At 51.5% G+C, this 21259-nt stretch overlaps 1 protein-coding gene across 2 annotated transcripts in view; it reads right to left on the reverse strand.

The window, feature by feature from the left end:
• VWF (von Willebrand factor) overlaps nt 1–21259 on the reverse strand; it is a 127690-nt gene that overhangs the window by 93975 nt on the left and 12456 nt on the right. For both annotated transcript variants that reach the window (XM_070371770.1, XM_070371771.1), the window contains 3 exons: nt 2966–3182; nt 1155–1277; nt 192–303 (listed from right to left, as the gene is read on the reverse strand). In XM_070371770.1, coding sequence (XP_070227871.1) covers nt 192–303; nt 1155–1277; nt 2966–3182 — 452 coding nt within the window. The remainder of the gene's footprint in view (nt 1–191; nt 304–1154; nt 1278–2965; nt 3183–21259) is intronic.

A 21259-nucleotide genomic window follows, 5' to 3' on the forward strand; every position in this document is an offset into this window, starting at 1 on the left:
CCCCCTCCTCCAGGCAGATCTGTATATAACCCTTGCTTCTCATCGTCAACCTCCACGGCCTTTCCCAAAACACCCCCAACCCAGGCCTGGTCCTGCTCCACCTGCCGGTGCCCCGAATGCCTCTGCTGGCCCAGCGGCCCCTCCCCAGCCCCTGGCAGCTCCCCAAACCTGCACTGGTCAGCCCCAGTTACCAGGTATTGCAGTCTCGTGAGAGGGAGGCTCCTGGAGGGTATGGCTTTCCAGCATGCACACAGGGACACTCAGTACTTTCCACACAGTGGCCTTCATCCAGGAGCTGTCCCTCTGCGTCAAGGGCATCAAGACAAAGACTCAGCCTTGTCACCATCATGACTCATCTCCCAACCACAGAAGCCCCGGGGTGGTCATCTGCTCAGGGCTTCTTGCAGAAAGCTCAAAGGACTCATTCTATGATGCTGATCTTTCAGTTTGTAAAGTGAGGGGGGGGGGCTATTTATCTCCATTCTAGTGATGAAGCAATGGGGGAAAGAGTTTTGTTCAAGGCCTTCCAGAAAGGAAGCCATGAGTCTAGGCTGAAGGCTTCTCCCAGAAAGCTCAAAGAATTTCTTTTCTATCTTGCACAGAGGTGGGGGAAGATTGTTTGTCTCCATGTTCATCTCAAAGACATGGAGGCAAATGTTTCATTCAAAGTCTTCCAGTAGGCAAGTCCCGAGTGGAAACACATAGGACTCACTCTCAGTAATTAACCAGGACTTTTCACCAAAGCTCACAAGGTCTCTCCTGGAAGAGACTCTTTTTCAGCTGAGCTCACATGGCCAACCCAGGAGAGAGTTTAGACTGTCCTTCTCCCAGACCACTCCCTGACTCTTAACTGAGAAAACACTGCAGCTCAGATAGAGCCATGAGCCACCCTCTCCCCCAAACAAAGTCACTGCTGGAGCCCAGATCACCCTACTTCCCAGGCACACATGCGCTTTCGTGGATATGGAAAACATAAATTAAAAATAAATGCCAACTTAATTCTGGCCACTCTGTACAAAGACTTTTAAAAAAGTAAATAAAGGGCCTCTGAATTCAGCGATGGGGAATAAACACAAGCAGCCTTCATCTGGCTTCTCCGAGCCAAGGGCATTGGCGAGGTCTCAGGTTTGTAAATAAAGTGGGACATCTGTTACCAGGGCAGCTGCAGCCATCCACACACTGCTCCCGACACACTTCGGTGATACTCAGGCTCCGGCAGGTCCTGTGGCATGGGGACACACACTCCTTGTACTCCATGCCCGCGGGGCAGTCTGGTCCTGAAACGGAAAACCCGGGAGTCTCCCTGGAGCCAGTCCCCTCCAGGAAGCATCTCACAGGCCAAGAGATGCTCAGAGCCCTTGAGGCCCCCTTGTCTGGCCCCTCTGTCTTCAGTGCCCCATGGGCCATCTCCACTTTAGTGGCACCCCAGTGGTCAGTGTCACCTCCCAGGCGATCCGCTGACCACTCCTGCCCTGAAGGGGCATCTTCCACCTTGTGGGGCCTGGTTAAGACTCAGCAGGGTCACCTGGCACCCCCTCAGACACCTGATTGCCACAAACAACTGGCCACTCGTTTGCTTCTCTGCTTTGTCCTTTTCTCCTAAACCGCTCTCCGGGGGCTGCCAAATGCCTCCAGGCTGAAAATGCAAGGCCCCCAAGGCCACACAAGCCAGAAATGGTGTCTTCCATCTATCCCTCTTCTGAGGGCTCCTCTTCCTCAAGAACTTGGGCTCGGGATTTCCCTGGTGTCCAGTGATGAGGGCTTCGCCTTCCAATGCAGGGGGTGTAGGTTTGATCCCTGGTCAGGGAGCTAAGATCTCACATGGCCAAAATAAAATAAAATAAAACAGAAGGAATATTGTAACAAATTCAATAAAGATTTTAAAAATGGTCCACATCAAAAAATTTTTTTGAAAAAAGAAAGAGATTGGGTTCAATCAGACACCCCACCCAGAAATGGGCGCACAGCATCTTCCAGGCTAGGGGATGGTCATTCCTATCTATGTCCACTGAGTGGCAGGACAGCCCTCCGAGCTCATCACCTAAGCCGCTGTTCCCACTGGACCCAGCCCTTCATGGATAAGGACGGCTCTCCTTTGTCTCTCTATTGGCCGCTGACTGATGCTCAGGCGGAAGAACCAGAAGGACCTAGCATCCCAAACCGCCTCTCCTCCAAGATACCTCGGTCATCTGCCCCCTCCTACCTCAAAGACCTGTCTTTTAGACAGCCACTCCCCCTTCCAGAGGCCAACTCAGCTGTCAATAACCACCCTTCTCACACCCCCACAGCAAAGATGAAAAGCTCTAACTTAGAAGCTGGAAACACACACGGAAAGGCGTGTGTGTGTGTGTGTGTGTGTGTGTGTGTGTGTGTGTGTAAACATTCGGGCTGCCTGCCCTGCACCATCAGCCAGTGTGATCTACGGGAAGCCTGAGGGGGCAGGGCGGGGGAAGGAGGAGGAGGTTGCCTGTAAGTGACCGCAGCAGCTCCTAGTTCTTCACGATAATTTGGGAGTGGGAACTATCACGATAACTAGGGACCCGGTGAGATTAGACGACTGGGTGCGGGGGAGGGATGGAGAGTACCAGCCAGAGGAGAGAAGGGAGGCAATGACAGTCAGGGGCTTGAGAAAAGCCTGCCAGGATGCCGAGATCACCGCCCTGCTCCAGGTCAGTTTCAGACTTGAACGGATGAGACCCCGGCAGAGCTGGGGAACAGCTTTTGAGTCCACGAGGAAGCGGGGAGGCCGGGCGTGACAACAGAGGCAGGAAATATGGGGACTTTGCCAGGGGGACCTTTCAAACCTCCTTTCGCCCTTAAGGAGAGGACTCGCTCTGTGAGCCGGGAACAGGGGGCAGGAGCCGAGCGGGAACCGGGGCCTCGGTCAGCACCCGCTACTTGGGGTGGGACACCCAGGACGGGCCCCGCCCACCCCGGCTGGAGGTGGGGTCCCGCGCAGACTCACGGCAGGAGCTGTGGTCCGCCCAGCCGTACAGCAGCATCCCCTGCTTGGCGCAGGCGCGGGCGTACTCCAGGAGCACAGGGCAGGGGCACCGCAGCCCCTGGGCGCATGCGCACAGCATCCGCTCACACAGGGCCACGAAAGGCTCGGGGTCCACCAGGGCGTGGCAGCGGGCGAACACGGAGGCCGTCTTCAGAAGCTGGCACTTCTCCCACAGTCCCTGCGAGAAGGAGAGGCCACCTAGGAAGGCTGCCACCCACACGGCCGGGTGTCCCCTGACCTCGGGGCTTGGAGACCCGCCACGCCCGGAAATCCAAGACTGCTCTCTCACACCCAGGAGGTGCTTGTCCACGCCTATCAGACGAAACAGTCCAGCAGTTGGTGGAACTCGGTCGGACCCCTGTTTGGTGGGGTGCCCCCAGGCCAGGGCAGCCTTGTGAACTGAGCCCTGGAAATGCAGATGCCAGGGGCCTGGCCTGCAGGGGCAGACAGTGTCCTCTGAAGGGCAAGGGTAAAGAGATTCTGTGAGTGAAAGGAGCAGAACTTGAAGTTCTTGTGGAAATCCACCGGAGGCTGTGAGGATCCCAGTGAGGAAGGACAGGCATCTGACCCACACCCACCTGGTCACCTCCCCTCCCTGAGCTTGGTTCCTCCATCAGAGATGAGGTTTACAAAACAGACCCTCCAGGCTTCATCCCCAGAGACTTAAACTCCACGTGTCAGGGACGAAACTGAGCAAACATTTCCAAGATGGTTCCTGGGATGGACCAGACTGGACCAGTTCCCATCAGCAAAAACATGCCAGGACTCTACAGAGTGTCCCAGGGGGGCTGCCAGTTTAGGGATTTTCCTAAGTTTTATCACTTTGTTGACAACCTAAACCCCATAACACAAGCAGGTTTGGAACTGTTCTCACTAATGACTCCTGGACACGTTAGTATAAACACCCCTCCCTGTAAGTTGTATTTGTGAGCATCTTCACATTCTGCATTTTGGTAATTCTTCTCAATAACATGCGTGCCAGTCTCTTCAGTCATGTCTGACTCTGTGTGACCCTATGGACTACAGCCTGCCAGGCTCCACTGTCCATGGGATTCTCCAGGGAAGAATACTAGAGTGGGTTGCCATTTCCTCCTCCAGGGGATTTTCCCGACCCAGGGATCAAACCCACGTCTCTTAGGTCTACCTGCATTGGCAAGCAGATTCTTCACCACTAGTGCCATATCAGAGATGTTAAATCGTGAGAAAAAAAAATGCGTTGGTAATTTTTAAACTCATGTTTTTGTTTTTCACAATTTAACGTTTCTGAAATCAGAGCACATCTTAAAATCAATATCGCACTTTGTCTTCAATTTGACATGAGGCAGTATTGTTGCTATAACTGATGCCCACAGGGTACACGATTTCCTTCCTGTACAGGCATGTTCTCAGACTGAAGGGAAGCCAGCTGTTGATGGAAGGACTTCAGCTAAAATGAAGGAAGTACAAGAAGAGCGAGCTGAGTCCTGGAGGGTCAGTCAGAGCAAATCGGCATTCATAAAGGGGATGGTGAAAAAGAGCAAACAAGTGACCAGTTTTCAGGAGAGAGAACTCCAGTCTGCTCTAAGTGTACAAGGTCAATCAGGACAAGGCTGGTTCTGATCAAGGAGGTAGCCCCGTGGTCTCTGCTCCGTACCACCGGGGAGAGCCTCCTGGGGGAAGCCCCACGGTCATGTGGTGGTCCCGGGGAAATGTGTATCCTGTCCACAGTGCCCTGCCCTTGCCTGGCTTGCACGGTTTGCCATCAGAAACAGGGCCCTGATCGCCACAGGCCCCTGGGAGGACCCAGGGAGCTCCAAGGCCAGCTGGCAAAAGCAGTTGGGCGTAACTGGTTCCCTCTGCGTCTGAGAAAAGCAGCAGTCACATGGACTGCTAAATGGCAAAGCTGCAGCAAGCAGGCTTGTGCAAGGACGATTAGCAGCTCTGCAAACTGAGAGCTGTGGCTGAGAACAGCCTCCCTCCCTCCGTGACCCTGCCCTCCTGAGCTCTCCGCCGCACCCTCACACGGCAGAGAAAAAGCAGCGGCTTAAGTCCAGCTTTGCCGCAGTCTGGGGTGGGGATGGGGACAAAGCTCATTCTTCCATGGAAAATGGCATCCTGGAGTAAAACGAGACTCCAGCTGCAGACACCGCCTCACAGGTGGACACATGGAGCAAGTGACTGATGAACAAAGATGGCCACCTTGGGCTGTGTTGCTGAGGTGATGACACGCGCCTTTCCTTTACCCCCTGAGCGCTTCAGATGGGGGAAACTGAGGTTTCTGAAGACAACACCAGCAAGAGCCCTGCCCTGGATCTGGTATGACATCACAGCCCCGGGCCCAGCTCTGCCTCTTCCCTGTGCTGGCTGTGTGACCCTAGCTGCTTACCTAACCCCACCTCCTCTGTGGAGGCAATAATAACAGGGCCTATTTGAAAAGATTATGTCAAACTATGACTGCACCAAACTATGACTTGGACCGTGAAAAGACATGTCAGAGCTATGTTTTTTCCAGTAGTCATGTACGGATGTGAGAGTTGGACCATACAGAAGGCTGAGCGCTGAGGAACTGATGCTTTTGAATTGTGGTGTCGAAGAAGACTCTTGAGAGTCCCTTGGACAGCAAGGAGATCAAACTAGTCAATCCTAAAGGAAATCAATCCTGAATATTCATTGGAAGGACTGATGCTAAAGCTGGAGCTCCAATACTTTGGCCACCTGATAACTCATAAGAGCTGACTCATTAGAAAAGACCCTGATGCTGGGAAAGATTGAGGGCATGAGGAGAAGGGGGCGACAGAGGATGAGATGGTTGGATGGCATCATGGACTCAATGGACAAACTCCAGGAGATAGTGGAGGACAGGGGAGTCTGACGTGCTGCAGTCCATGGGGTCACAAAGAGTCGGATGTGACTTAGCGACTGAACAACAATCCGAAAGGACGAAAGTGAAGACTGGATGGAATAACACACGCCAGAGGTAAGAAATGGTGACCCCATTTCACCATCATCATTGTCACTGACATTGATATCCTGGCCACCAGAGAGAGCCCTTCCACTGTCTGTACTGCCATCAGGCATCTCTTCAGACTAGTGAACAGGTCGCCAGCAGGACAGAAGGGTATCTTTGTCCCTTTTCCCATCTCCATCTACCTGGGCTGTACAGGGGTGAATGGTTGCCAAGGCAACACTCAATTCACTAGTATCTTGGGGGTTCCCTGGTCAACAGAGGGCTGCTGTTATTGATCTTTTCTTTGGGACAGTCACAGTCCTCCAGAACAAGGTGGGTGTCTTTCCAGTTGGGGTGGCTGGGGGAGGACCCCACTTTTCTTTCTAGTAGACAGGTCTAAGAATCTCCATCATCACTGGCACCTGAGACTCCAGGAAGGAGGCTGAGGCTTGTGCCTGATTCTTTCCATCCTGTCCACTGCCTGGCCCATCAGAAATGCCACTCAGGATCTTCCCTAGTGGTCCAGGGGTTAAGACTTCACCTTCCAAGGCAGGGGGTGCAGATTCCATCCCTGGTTGCGGAACTAAGTTCCTCTAAGCCTCACAGCCAAAACACCAAAACATAAAACAAGCAGTCAGTTCAGTTCAGTCACTCAGTCATGTCCGACTCTTTGCCACCCCATGAACTGCAGTACACCAGGCCTCCCTGTCCATCACCAACTCCCGGAGTCCACCCAAACCCGTGTCCACTGAGTCAGTGATGCCATCCAACCATCTCATCCTCTGCCATCACCTTCTCCTCCTGCCCTCAATCTTTCCCAGCATCAGGGTCTTTTCAAATGAGTCAGCTCTTCGCATCAGGTGGCCAAAGTATTGGAGTTTCAGCTTCAGCATCAGTCCTTCCAATGAACACCCAGGACTGATCTCCTTTAGGATGGACTGGTTGGATCTCCTTGCAGTCCAAGGAACTCTCAAGAGTCTTCTCCAACACCACAGTTCAAAAGCACCAATTCTTCGGCGCTCAGCTTTCTTTATAGTCCAACTCTCTCACATCCATACGTGACCACTGGAAAAACCATAGCCTTGACTAGACTGACCTTTGTTGACAAAGTAATGTCTCTGCTTTTGAATATGCTGTCTAGGTTGGTCATAACTTTCCTTCCAAGGAGTAAGCATCTTTTAATGTCAATATTGTGACAAATTCAATAAAGACATTTTTTTTTAACGTGCTATGCTTTAGTCGCTCAGTCGTGTCTGACTCTTTGCGACCCCATGGACTGCAGCCTGCCAGGCTCCTCTGTCCACAGGGATGCGCCAGGCAAGAACACTGGAGTGGGTTGCCATGCCCTCCTCCAGGCGATCTTCCCCAACCAGGGATCAAACCCAGGTCTCCTGCATTGCAAGCGGATCCTTTACTGTATGAGCCACCAGAGAAGCTCTTTAAAAAAAGGTTCACATAAAATTTTTTTAAAATATGGAGGAGGTTACTGGTCTCTTACAGGGCAGTTGAGGGCACCCTTGGGGTAGGGGCAGGAGCTTAGGCACTTGCCTACCTCTTGCTACACACACAATTTGGAACCAGAGGAAAAAAAAAAAACCAAAGGCAACTCCATGGGGTTTTCTAGTGCTGGCTTCCATTGCCTGGGCTGTAGGACAGTGGCTTCGAGCAGTCCCTGCACCACATGACCAGCTCCCAGGCACAGGGACCAGGCCCCTCGACGGACACAGAACCAGTCAGAGGAAGGGAGAAACCCAGGAGTCCAGGCCTCCCCTCCCCCTTTCAGAGCCCAGGGTGGGGGAGCAGGGTCCAGTGTGGCTCATCTCCAGCTGGCCCACCTTCATCCCTGCTGGAAGGAAAAGTGGGAACCGTACTCCAGCACATTTCCTGGGAGGTCCCTGGAGGTAGTAAATGGTTTTCAGAAAGCCTTAGCAAGAAGGGTGGCTTCTGATCATTTGCCTGCAGGAGGGAGTGGATTTCTGCAGACGCGGCCACCTCCCTTAGAACAGTTCCTGAGGCCTCGACCATCTGCATCCAAAACCTGCCTAGGCTTTCCTTCTCAGAGAAAAGGAACAAGCTGTCCTCTGGTCAGCCCTGGCCTGAGCTTGGTCACGAGAGTGGCCACAGTGTGAAGGTCAGGGAGGATTTCCAGATGCCTGCCAGCCTTTAAAGCCCAGCTGGCCTTACCCCACAACGGTAGCACAGTGGCACACCTGGCCTGCCATCTGCTCCTTCCAGGATCCCCTGATCCATCACCTACATCCTGATTCGTCCCAGGGCACACAGCCTGATTCGTCCCAGTGCACTCGATCCACTGTAGGGTTTGGTGAGCAGGCCTGGGTTTTCATGCCTATTACCACATGCCTTCATGGAACCCAAGTTATCTGTGATATAGGTATGCTTTGCCTGTCTTCTTGTCCATGGGAGCTGGACATAGTCATGAGCGGCAGTGTTGGGTGGGTCAGGAGGACACAAGTTCCTGAGTAGCTGAGCACCCCTGCCAGGCCAGGCCAGGCCCCAGGCAGGATACTTCCATGGATACAAGTCCAAGATGGAACTATTGTGTCCTCTGAGAGCCATGGAGAGACAGGGACCAGTAGGAGGTGACCATATTGTCACTCAGCAAGCATTTAGCTGTGTGGTCAATAGAAAAGGCAAGTCTAGGTCCCATCCCCACTTGGAGGGCCAAGTCCCAGCATATGAGGGAGGCAGGGAGGCCTGGCCTTCCATGGCCTGAGCCCAGCCTCCTTCTCTCTCACCCTTCCCCCTCCCCATGTCCTGCATTACTGATAGTTTCCTGAACACATCCCAATGTCTCCTTCAATTTTTTGCACATCTACTATGTCCAGGCGCTGTGCCAGGCAAGACCCACAATAGAAAGCTAGTTCGATGTTCCCATAGGCTCCTGGGTGCATCTAAACTCTGGTCTCCATTTCCGGGGCCATCTCCCCATTTCCCTGCAGGCTTTTCAAAGACAGGAGCTGTATTCCCAAGTCATGAAAGTGTTCCCAAGGCATGAAAGTGAAAGTGTTAGTCAATCAGTCGTGTCTGACTCTTGTCGACCCCATAGACTGTAGCACGCCAGGCTCCACCGTCCATGGGATTCTCCAGGCAAGAATACTGGAGTGGGTAGCCATTCCTTTCTCCAGGGGATCTTCCTGACCCAGGGATCGAACCCAGGTCTCCCACATTGCAGACCAATTCTTTATCACCTGAGCCACCAGGAAAGCCCAAGACATGCATACCAGGCTGTACAAAAGAGCTAAATCAACAGTCACGACAAGGGCAATGAGAGAGTCATATCCTCCAGTTCTCAGGGAGTTTTCAATCTACCTGCACCAGGTATTTCCTTGGGGAAGGTTTATATAATGGCCTGAAGACCTGGTCTCAGTGTAAGTGTGTCTTCCCAAGGGTGTGGCCAGTCACAGCAAGAAGGAAGCTGCCGCTGAGACGCCAGGGAAGGAGGTACAGTCTGAACCAGGCTCTGGACGCTACACAGGACTTAGGTTTCAAGCCACACCAGACAAGGCCAACGGCCAAATTCAGGCAGCAGGAGACAGAGTAATTACGGTCAAGCCAAACCCTGCGTTGCTAACAAACACCCCAGGAAAGGCACAGCTGCCCCTGGGACGCTACTCTGATAGGTCAGTGCCTGGGCTTCTCCTAGCAGCTAATTCTGATCCTTGTCATGGTCCCAACCTTGTGGACTCTCCTTGAATCAGTTTCTGTTTCCTCCCAAGCTGGTCCTCCAGACCCTCTCTTTGTTACTCCCTGAGTAAAGCACTAGGAGGTGTCTTTCTCTGATTCATTCCAGGGCACTCCATCCACCGTAGGATTTGGTGAGCAGGCCTGGGTTCCCAAGCCTGTTGCCACGTGTTCTTATGGAACCCAAGCCATCTGTGACATAGGTGTGTCTCCATATGTCTCCTTGTCCTAGGGAGTGGATACAGTTATGCCCAGCAGTGTTGGGTGGGCCAGGGTGACGCAAGGAGTGGGCAGCTTCCTCTGACTGCTCATCACTCACCCAAGGCCGCTGACCTATAGAGCCCCGAGCTGATGGACCTGCAGAGTCTCCACCCTTCTACTGCTTTAAAGACAGACAGACCACACCCCTCTCCCCTCCATGATGATCTGTGCTGTCTGTAACCCAACAAATAAAGTTGTTTCAGAGACCCGCAGGTCACCCACTCCCACACAGAGGCCTGAAGACCCCTTCAAAGAACACAAACCTCGAGACTTCCCTGGTGGGCCAGAGACTAAGACTCCATGCTCCCAATGCAGGGGCCCAAGTTTGATCCCTGGTCAGGGAACTAGATCCCCCATGCTGCAACTGAGATCCAGGACAGCCAAGTAAAAAACAAGTAAATAATTTTTAAATAAAGTTAAAAAAAATTTTTTTAAAGAACCCAAACCTCAGAGGCTAAATACAGCCTTTCTGATTTAGAAACTGAGGCAGGAGAAAATGAAGAATTCAATAGGTCAGCAGTTCTCAAAGTGTGGTCCAGGGACCCCCAACAAATTCCCAAGAACCTTGCAGGAATCCTCAAGATCAAAACTAGTTTCGTAATAACACTAAGATGTCATCTGACCTTTATGCTCTCATTCTTTTGTAAAGCACAGTGGAATTTTCCAGAGACTACATGATGTGTGGGCTCACAACAGGCCGGCTACAGACGCAAATGTAAGAACCAGCTGCTTTCTCTCAAGCCAGACAGTGAGGAAGTTTGTAGAACTGTGAGACAACACCATCCTCCTCCCAACGTTTTTTTTTTGGTTTGGAATTTATAGTCCTTTTTATTAAAAGATAGTATTCGTGTTAAATTGGAGAAGGAAATGGCAAGCCACTCCAGTATCCTTGCCTGGGAAATCCCATGGACAGAGGAGCCTGGAAGGCTGCAGTCCATGGGGTCACAAAGAGTCAGACATGACTTAGCAACTAAGCAAACACACATTCATGCTAAATATCATGTCTTAGTTTTAAATAAATGTATATGTTTACAATTTTTCTTTTCGATATCTAATAGGGTAAATATTCGGAGACGGTAATGGCAACCCACTTCAGTACTCTTGCCTGGAAAATCCCATGGACAGAGGAGCCTGGAAGGCTGCAGTCCATGGGGTCATGAAGAGTCAGACACAACTGAGCAACTTCACTTTCACTTTTCACTTTCATGCATTGGAGAAGGAAATGGCAACCCACTCCAGTGTTCTTGCTTGGAGAATCCCAGGGCCGGGGGAGCCTGGTGGGCTGCCGCCTATGGGGTCGCACAGAGTCAGACACGACTGAAGCAACTTAGCAGCAGCAGCAGCAGCAGGGTAAATATTGACAGGCATAAGCCATATAAACACGCACTCTGGGACTTCCCTAGTGGTCCAGCGGCTAAGACTCTGTGCTCCCAATGCAGGGGGCCTGGGTTCAATCCCTGGTTATGGAACTAGATACTGTGTGCCACAACCAAGAGTTTAAATTCTGCAACTAAAGGCCCCACACGCTGAAATGAAGATCGAAGATCCCACATTCCGCAACTAAAACCCAGCGCACCCAAATAAAAAAACATATATCATTTTTTAAAAAGCAGACTCTTTGGGGGCCTCAATTATTTTTAAGAGTGTAAAGCAGTCCTCAGTCAATTTAGTTTGCCAACAGCTATACTGGTGAAGGAGTCACTGAGCTGAACTCAAACCCTGATTTCACGCCATAGGCCAGGCACCTGCCACTTAGCCACAGTTCACCTGGTTTTCCACGACCCCAATGCCCCCCACTCCCCGCCTTGTTTCCTATCAGTCAGATCAGAAAACAATGTAGCCCAGTGGATATAGCACAGATTTTAGAAAGACCAACCCCATCGCTCACAAAATGTGTGACTTCAGGAAGATCATCTCCGCTCTTGGTACCTTTATTTCCTCACCCTTAAAAGAGGGAGATTGTGGAAGAGATGGAAAGTTGTCCGGATCTATTTCTCCCGTCTTTCTTAGTCAGAAAACTGCTGGGCACATAGCCACTGAGAACAAAGATTTGATTTTTCAGCCTCCCTTGCAGCTGGGAGTGGTCATAAGACTAAGCTTTGCTCCCCTCGCTAACCCCAACATAAGCAGGAAAGTTGTGTGTGACTCCCAAGAAGCAGCCTCCAAAGGAAGGGGTGCTTCTTTCAACCCTTCTCTTTCTATGACTGGAATGTGGTCTTGATGTCTGATGCTTAAGCTGCCATTTTGGGCCATGAGGCTGAGGACAACAGGGAAACGAGACCGAAGGACCCTTCACCCAACACCATGGCATCAGTACTGGACATCCCACTCCGAACTCCTTCTCAGTGAGAGAGAAATACACTGCTCTACCATGGAAGCTGTTTCTACTTTAGCTATCCTGGCACAGCAGGACCTAGTCCTAAATGAGATAGCAATGCCTGCCTTCAACTTTCCTGCAAAATAAACCTAAATGACATAACACAGGGAATGCAATCGACTGCTTGTAACTGTTGTCATTGCCTGCTGTCAGTATTAGCCCAAACAGCTCGAAGATGGCTTCTCCTCAGCTCTCTGCTAAACCATTCTGTCAGGGAGACCAAAGAGGGTCAGATAATTCACTTCCAGCATCTCCCTGGCTCCGATGCCCAGCATTAGCTACTTCTGTCTTCCTGCATCTCTCGTCTGTGGTGCCAGAGGCTGGCGAGAGCGCGCCAGCCCCAGTCCATCAAGCCATGACCTCACCCTGCCTGGGTGGGTGTGCAGACCCAATTGGAGTCCAACTTAATCACATTTTCAGTTCGTTAAAAAGCACCAGGCCTACTCCCTGGAGATGCCAAGCCAGTTGGAGGGAGAGGGAGAGAAAAGTTCATCTCCCCAAGGGCAGACGCGGGGGGCAGGGGGGGGTGCGGATCGAGGAGATAAAAAACAGGAGTGAGAGATCTGGAGCTTAGCTCGTGTGTTGGTTCTGGAATAGTTGACAAAGGAGCAGGGGTGGGGGCATTCCTAGGTCTGGCATGAACAAAGAGGAGACTAACAGATAAAGTGCAAGATTGTTCAGCCGAGCCCTGAAGTGGGTGTTCAGCGGCTGCCCCCTGGGGAGGTCTGGAGGCGCCTAGACCTGAAGTGGTCCAAAGCCGTGGGTTCAGGAATTCACCCCCAGGGAAGGGCCCAGTTTCTTATTGCTCAGCCTGCAAGGATGAGTGGGGGAGGGTTGCTGATTCTATTTATAACTTCTGCCTGGCTTGGGATTCCCTCCCACATTCCAAGATCTGGCTCAAAAGACCCCATGAAACTGGCTGATAGATTTCCACTAAACGGATGCTTTCTGTGAAGCTGGAGATTCCTCTCTCTGAGATAGTCAGAATACAGCCTTCATGAGAAGGAGGATAAGTGGATATGTCCCTGGAGTCCCCAGTGCCAAGGGAGATGGCTACAGAACCCTCCAAAGGACCCATCCCACCCACTGTGCTCCTGGGCAGCATCTGAGAAGGGGTCAGGGCAGGACCAGCTGGCCGAGAGGACAAAAGCCTGGCATCAGCCCCGGGTTCCCAGTTTGGGATCTGTCCAAGCTCTGGGTCTGGAACAGCTCCACCCACCCTGCTTCCAGTCAGAAAGGGTCATCAGCTCTGTGATAAGAACTGTTGCACCACATGCCCCTTAACTAACTCCGGATGGCATTCACATGGTCCTCTTTCATGGTTGTTCACTGTCTCTTATGTGTCTTGTCCCTGAGTGAGATTGCAAATACAACCTCAATAAAAAACATCTCAGTAAATACGTGCCATCAGGCATCTGCAGCTTCCTATCCTTGCCAGGAGGGAGGAAGGGAAAGAAAGCCACTTGGGGAAAGTCTTAGGAATGTGTGTGTGTGTGTCTATGTGTATATACATGTGTGTGTGCATGTGTGTGTGTTCGTGTGTGTGTGTGTGTGCATATGTGTATGTATAGGTGTGTATTGTGTGTATGTATGTGCCTGTGTGTAAACTAAACTTTAGTTTTCCACTAAACTAAAGCATCCGTTTAGTGGAAATGTATCAGCCAGTTTCATGGGATCATTTGAGCCAGATCTTGGAATGTGGGAGGAAATGTGCTGGGTTAGGGATGCATTTGCATCTGCTTAATTTAAGGGAAGCTTCCTTGGTGTGGCTCAGCAGTAAAGAATCCATCTGCAATGCAGAAGACCCAGGAGACTCAGGTTCAATCCCTGGGTGGGGAAGATCCCCTGGAGAGGGAAATGACAACCCACTCCAGTATTCTTGCCTGGGAAATTCCATGGACAGAAGAGCCTGGCAGGCACAGTTCATGGGGTTGCAGAGAGTCAGACACGACTGAGCAAGTGAACACACACACACAATTTAAGGGAAAACTTGAAACCCAGTGGCAGCCCCTGAACTCTGCCATGAAGCTAGACCTCCAAAGGCAGAATGGCCAGGGTCACTCACTGTCCCACCACCACCACCAGCCCACGGGCTCCCTGCCCCTCCTGCCTCCCTGTACTCAGATGGGTAAGGGGATTTGCTGGAAAGGGAAAGGGTGCTTATTTCCTCAGTGGTCAGTATCGGGCAGAGCTTTGCTGGTCTTCACAGGGGAGACCGAGCTGAAGAACAGGGGTGCAACTACGTGAGGACACAGCAAAGCTCTAGAAACCACGGGTTCTTGGATTTTGACAAAGTCTCCAAAATAAATCCTCACTCCTTAACCTCTGGATGACTTGAGAGAGCAGTTCTCATACCACAGAAAGGGGAATGTGTGTGTGTGTGTGTGTGCATATGTGTATGTATGTATGTATGTATGTGTGTGTGTATGCATATGTGTACATATGTGTGTGTATGTGTATTTATAGGCATGTATTGTGTATGTGTGTGTGCCTATGTGTATATGTGTGTCTTTGTGTATATTGCGTATGTGCATGTATATATGTATTCGTGTGTATGTGTATATGTGTGTGTACTGTATGTGTGTATGCTGCTGCTGCTGCTAAGTCACTTCAGTCATGTCCGACTCTGTGCGACCCCCATAGACGGCAGCCCACCAGGCTCCCCCGTCCCTGGGATTCTCCAGGCAAGAACACTAGAGTGGGTTGCCATTTCCTTCTCCAATGCATGAAAGTGAAAAGTGAAATTGAAGTCGCTCAGTCGTGTCTGACTCTTAGCGACCCCATGGACTGCGGCCCACCAGGGTCCTCCGTCCATGGGATTTTCCAGGCAAGAGTACTGGAGTGGGGTGCCATTGCCTTCTCTATGCATGTGTATATATAGGTGTGTATGCGTATTGTGTGTGTATATGAGTGCATGTGTGTATATGTGTGTATAAATAGGCGTGTATATGTGTGCATACTTGTGTTCAAAACCCAACTGAGATCTACTCATCACTGGGACTCAGTGGGTGGGCCCCCTCTGCAGAGCCAGGTCAGGTCCCTGATAACTAACTCCTCCAGGGTTCCTGGATTACAAGGATCCCTTCTTGAGATATACTGACCTTCCCTGAACCAGACTGTCCGGGCACAGTTCCTCTCTCTAAGAATCACAACTATTCTACCAAACAAACAAACATAACAAAATTCATTCCAATCTCCAAGAAAAGTCTATTCTAGGCCATGAATGCAGGAGGCCAGGAGAGGCAGCAAAGATGCCAGGAGTGGACGTGGCCAGTAAGCCCTCAGCTCTGCCAGGGCACTGAGTCCCTCCCAGACCAGGTCACCTCCCTCCAGGCCTGTGAGCTTCCTCCCAGGGCAGCTGTGGGCAGAAATAAGAGAAAGACCTGGGTACGCACTTTGCAAATAAAAGGCGTGGGCAATATTTCATGAGGATGTGAAGAGTGAATTGCATTGTTCCCAACAGAATGGGTATTTTGTGTGCCTCTTTGTGCCATGCAGGAAACTTTTATGGTCATTCAAATTAAACATGTGTGTTTACAAATGTTAGCTCCAGCGCAGACAGGTGACTTCTTAGGGGAAGAGGCTTTACAGGTGAACGGTGGGCTCTTCAGAGGAGGAGGCAAGGGGGAGAAGATGTGCAGACACGAACAGCAACAGAACAAAAGAAATAAGGATTGTGTTCAGTCACACACACACAAAATGCTAAAATCGGAACCAGTGGAAAACAGGCAATCTGGGACTGTTAGGTGACTGGTAGGAGCACCACTGAACGTGAAGTCCTGAGTAAGATTTGGAGAAAGCAGACTGCAGGGATCTTGCTTCCCCAGTATTCAGCGCCACTGAGGGGGCTTCCCTCGTGGCTCAAGACAGTAAAGAATCTGCCTGCAATGCAGGAGACCCAAATTTGATCCCTGGGTCAGGAAGATCCCCTGGAGAAAAGAATGTCAACCCATTCCGGTATTCTTGCCTGGGGAATTCCACGGACAGATGAGTCTGGCAGGCTACAGCTCATGGGGTCACAACCAGTCGGACATGACTAAGCGACTAATGCTCCTTAAATTTCTTAAAACAGCACTTTCCCAGCAGGTGATGGTAAAGTGTCTCAAGAAAAGGGTGTCTTTTTCTAATTAGAAAGAACATCGCATAGACCAGCTGCATCCCCTACCCAGCCTCCCGGAGCCCTGGGCTTCACACTGCAGACAGGACTCCAGGATAAAAACTAAGATCCCTGTATAAGGTTCAACCCACGCTGACATTTCCTAGGCTGTCAGAATTTTTTTTTTTAAGTGACCTAAGGATCTTTCTAAAACGTTCACTGTGCAATGGAGTTACCTGCAAATGAATACCAATTATTTGAGTATCTATAGTTTGGCACTTTTTATTACTAGGTCTGCACCCTAAGCCCCAGACACCAGCAGCCCTGCCCTCAGAGAAGCTAAATAGTACTGCAAATCTTTGTGCAATCAAACAAGCCATTATGCGTCCCAGTAGAGAGGCTCCGGTTTTGTTGGCATAACAAGGAAACATTCATTCCCCCGGGTATAAGTAATATGACCTGGCTCTCAACGAGCTGACTCCTTGCTGCCACCTCGGAAAGACAGAGAGCCCCTGGCGGCTGGGTCAGCACCGTCTCTCCCACCGAACACTTGGCCACTGAATATGGCTCTTGGAGCCACAGTGGCAGACTCTGGTAAAGGGATTTACCAGCCCCGACTTCTGACTGAACCCAAGGACCCAGCGAGACCCAACAGGCTGTGGACAATTCGAGATTGCAGTTATCACCTGCTGGGATGTGTTTTCCAGCCAATGAGGGCGCCCCGCTCATGGACAATCACAGCCTGATTGGATGATGAAGCCCCGCCCCCTCTTCTCAGGTAAACAGCCTGAAACTGGAGTTCAGGAGGATCTTGTGCCTTGGGAGGTGTGTGTTCGGGGGCCTTGGCCCAGCTCTGAGAACTTAGTAACCAGTTTCTTAAACTGGTCCCAGGACACTGGTTAGTAAGAACCTTAATGCACCCAGGAGACAAAGTGAGTAGCGAATGTACAGTTGGAGCCCCCAAAGGCCCAGGGGAGACAAACAGGGCCTCTGTGGATTCTCTGCCCCCACCTCCCCACCTCTGTCTCCAGGAGACAGAGTGCCAGGCTCCCTCCTCCACTCGGGCCTCTGTATCAGGTTTCCCCATTTGGAAATCCCCTCTCCACCTCCCACTTCTTAGGTGTAAACGAGAGTATTCCTTTGTACCCCGAGGGTGGGAGCATTTATCTTGAGCTTACTCTATGATGCCTGTGTTTTGCAAACTAAAGTGAGACAAAGCCCATGCCCTGGGTGTCAGAGGTGCCCATGAACTGCCCACCTAACTCACTAATTAACCCCCCACTCCCCACCCCCTTATCCCCTGTCACATACCTCAATCCTACCCCTGCCTAGACAACACTGGAAAGGGCGGAAGACAGCTAACCACAACCATCGGTGGAAGTGTAAGTTTGGAAACAAAAGGAAGAGATGGTAAAACCCCTTCTCCTCTGCTCCTCGCTGCTCAGGGCTTCTGGAGTCCCCTCAGCCCCAAATTCCCCTGGGTTACAAGCAGCCCCAGAAGAAAAGCTGGCTTCTGCCTGTTCCCCACCCTCCGTGTCCGGGTGCCTCTGCGCCTCACTCTCCTTCTAACCCCACGCTGTGCTCAACTCCCCCAGAAAGAATGGGGTTATAGCTGGGGGGAGAGGAGGAGAGAAAAAAGGAAGTTTGGGCTTAACACTTCAAGTGTTGTGTGTGTTTGGCCTGCTTCCTCCACTCCTGCTCTCAAAGTGTGGCCACCCCAGGGGCAAATGCAGACTCAAAAATAATAATAACAATAACAGCTCAGCCAATTGAGCCCCACTGCGCTAAGCACTCCACACGTATCCTTTTATAAGGATATGTGGAGCAGGCACTGGTCCGTTGTTTCTTTTACATATGTGGAAACTGAGGCTTGGAGAAGGCAAGTGTCCTGCCCAGAGTTACCAATCTGGTAAACGGTCCGGGGATAGGAAAGCTGGAAGGGCTACAAGGGCAAGTGTCTGCTTTTTCAAAGTTTTCCTGAAAAGAAGAGGGAACTACCCTCTTTCCCAAGACAATACCCTCTCCTCCCGGGGTTTGGAACTCAGTCCGTCTCTGTAAGCTGCCAGTGTTGTGCTGTGTGCTAGGTGACAGAGATGTTGAGGGACTAGCTGGGAAAACCTCGCACCACTGAAACATTGGAAACCCAAGGAAAAGAGGCGTTAGGAATGGACTTGTTGATACATCAGAGATTGTGGTTATAGTGTAGGCAGCTGAAATGAACATGACCCAGAGCATTTTCCTGCGCCTGACATACTCCTTGGTTCGGAAGATAAACTGTTGCTTGAAAGTGGAAAGACTGAGTAATAATGAAGCTTTCTCATGCTAAGGAAAGGGTGTGTGTGTGTGCGTGGTGTGGTGTGTTTTATTTAACTTCTGGAATAAGAGTAGGCTAGAATTTCTCCACTTATGTGCAGATTTGTTCTACAAATGAAGAATCCTCAGTTATGATTGTGGGGTGGCCCATTCCCTGGATAAATGACCCCACCTAATTTGCATCCATCCATCCACTGAATATTTACTGAGTGAAAGTGTTAGTCACTTCAGTTGTGTCCAACTCTTTGTGACCTCATGGACTGTAGCCCTCCAAGTTCCTCTGTCCATAGGGATTTCCCAGACAAGAACACTGGAGTGGGTTGCCATGCCCTCCTCCAGGGGATCTTCCCGACCCAGGGATCAAACCCAGGTCTCCTGCATTGGAGGCATCTGAGTCACCAGGGAAGCTCTATTATCAACTCTCTCTTTAGCTCAACCCAGAGAAACACACAGTCAAAGAGTTTTAGAGCTGAAGGCAGCAAGATTCATGGAGCCAGACTCCTGAAGGAAAACAAGTCTGGAGTCATCACTTGGGTGGCCTGAGGTGGTACAGCCAGAACAGCAGAGGAGGGGGCAGGGCAGGGTGTGGACTCTGACTCTGCAGTGCTCCCTGATGACTCAAGGCAGCTCCTTAATCTCACCCCCCTCCACCCAGCTCTGGTTTCCTCATCGCTCTGCACAACCACACAGTCCCAGAGGAGGGGCTTACTTGGCCTGTCAAGTCCCATCATGGCAGTGGTTCTGGGGATAAGCAGAGGTCACCCTCTCCCTGCATGATGGTAGGTTGGAACATCGTGCGTGCTCCCTGGATGGGAGGCAGGGAGTTGATGCTGTCAGGTAGCCAAGCTCTACAGGGGATGTTGGGTGCAATGCAGACGCCCTTCGGAGCAGGACTCACCCACCAGAAGCTGAGCATGTTGGCTGCTGGGGGCTCATAGCCGAGTCACTCTGCAGGCACCGCCCTCAGTCTAGGGGAGCCGTCCTGCCTCCTTGTCCAGAGGCAGCCTCCATCCAGTGACCGACTGGTCAGTGTGGGCCCCTCGCCCCATGGGGCCACCCAGCTTTCAGAACTCCTTGAAGGGCCGGCTGAGGCCTTGATTGGAACTACACAGCGTTCAGCTTCTCCCCCTGCACAGCCCTGCCTCTCTCACACCCCGAGAGCCACTCCCTGCTCACAAACCTCCACTTTCCGGGAACCTGACTTACAAGGATCTCATTCCCCAGACAGCGGCGGAGTCTCTGAGCGCAGCCTGTTCAGGGCACTGCGTGTTGACAAGAGCCCAGCCGCACCCCGGAGCCACGCTGCTCCCTCCTCCCTCCGCCCTGGCAGCCTGACCCCTGAGAAGAGGAGGTCCTCCACTGAGGGAGGTCTTTCCTACCTAAAGCATCCCAACACCCACCACACAGAAGCACAGAGACCATCTTGTCTCCACCTACAGAAGGCGGAGGCAAGGTGCGTCCTGCAGATCACTCCCACCTGGACCCCTTCTCCCCAAATGGGATCATAAAGGGTAGCCCTGAAGGGGAAGGAGCTGCTAAGAACTGGGGGAGGGATGGGCGGAGTCACCAACGGAGCTGAGACTTGGACGGAAGCATGTGGACAAGGAAGCCACGTGACCACAGAGGGAGCAAGTGAAGGGATGGGGCCACAAGCCAAGGAGCCCCACACCCAAAGAGCTGGAAGAGACAAGGGGGCTCTCCCCTAGACCTCCGGAGGGACCCAGCTCTGCAGACACCTTGAAACCAAATTCAGCCTTCTGCCTTCTGGTACTGTAAGAATATATATCCGTAGCTGTAAGTCAGTGAGTTTGAGACAGTCTGCCACTCCAGCCTCAGGAAACTCTGACAACATCCAAGCTGGTGGCTGGCTGGTAGCAGGCCCTGCCCCTCCCCTCCCGGCAGTGTCTCCCCTCCCCCCAGTTTCTCCCCTCCCCCACCCAAATATAAAGTAACCCCCTCCCTGCTGATTGCTAGTGAGACTTCAGGTCCTTGCCCTCTATTTGTGCTTTATAACAACCATTTATCGGGCCCTTAAAAAGGTATGGTTTTCTAGACTTCCTTGGTGGCACAATGAATAAGAATCCACCTGCCAATGCAGGGGATGCGGGTTCGATTCCTGGTCGGAGCAACTCAGCCTGTGAGCTGCAGCTACTGACGCCTGCACACCCTAGAGCCCATGCTCTGCAACAAGAGGAGCCACCACATTGAATAGGTCATGTAACACAACCAGAAAAAGCCCATGCAGAGCAACAAAGACCCAGAGCACCCAAAAATAAATATTTTTTAAAAATGGTTTTCCACAGCAGAATTTCAGACAGGTAGCAGGTGACAATGGGGATATTTGGGGCTGAGGGGGCATTGGAATGTAAAACAGGAAAGTATAGTAACTTGCTGTACCGACTCATTGGACCAGGCCCATCTCTAGAGTTCCAGGCCCAGGACAGTATTATTAACAAGATTAGGGTCAGCCCAACTCGAACCACAGTTGGTTTTCCAGAGGAAAGGGGCTCATGGGACACAGAGCAGCCAGAGGGACCCTCCAAGGTGGACCCCGTCCTCCTCAGGATGGAGGGCCTGGGA

This window comes from Bos mutus, chromosome 5 (genome assembly GCF_027580195.1).
Source record: "Bos mutus isolate GX-2022 chromosome 5, NWIPB_WYAK_1.1, whole genome shotgun sequence".
Lineage (NCBI taxonomy): Eukaryota > Metazoa > Chordata > Mammalia > Artiodactyla > Bovidae > Bos > Bos mutus.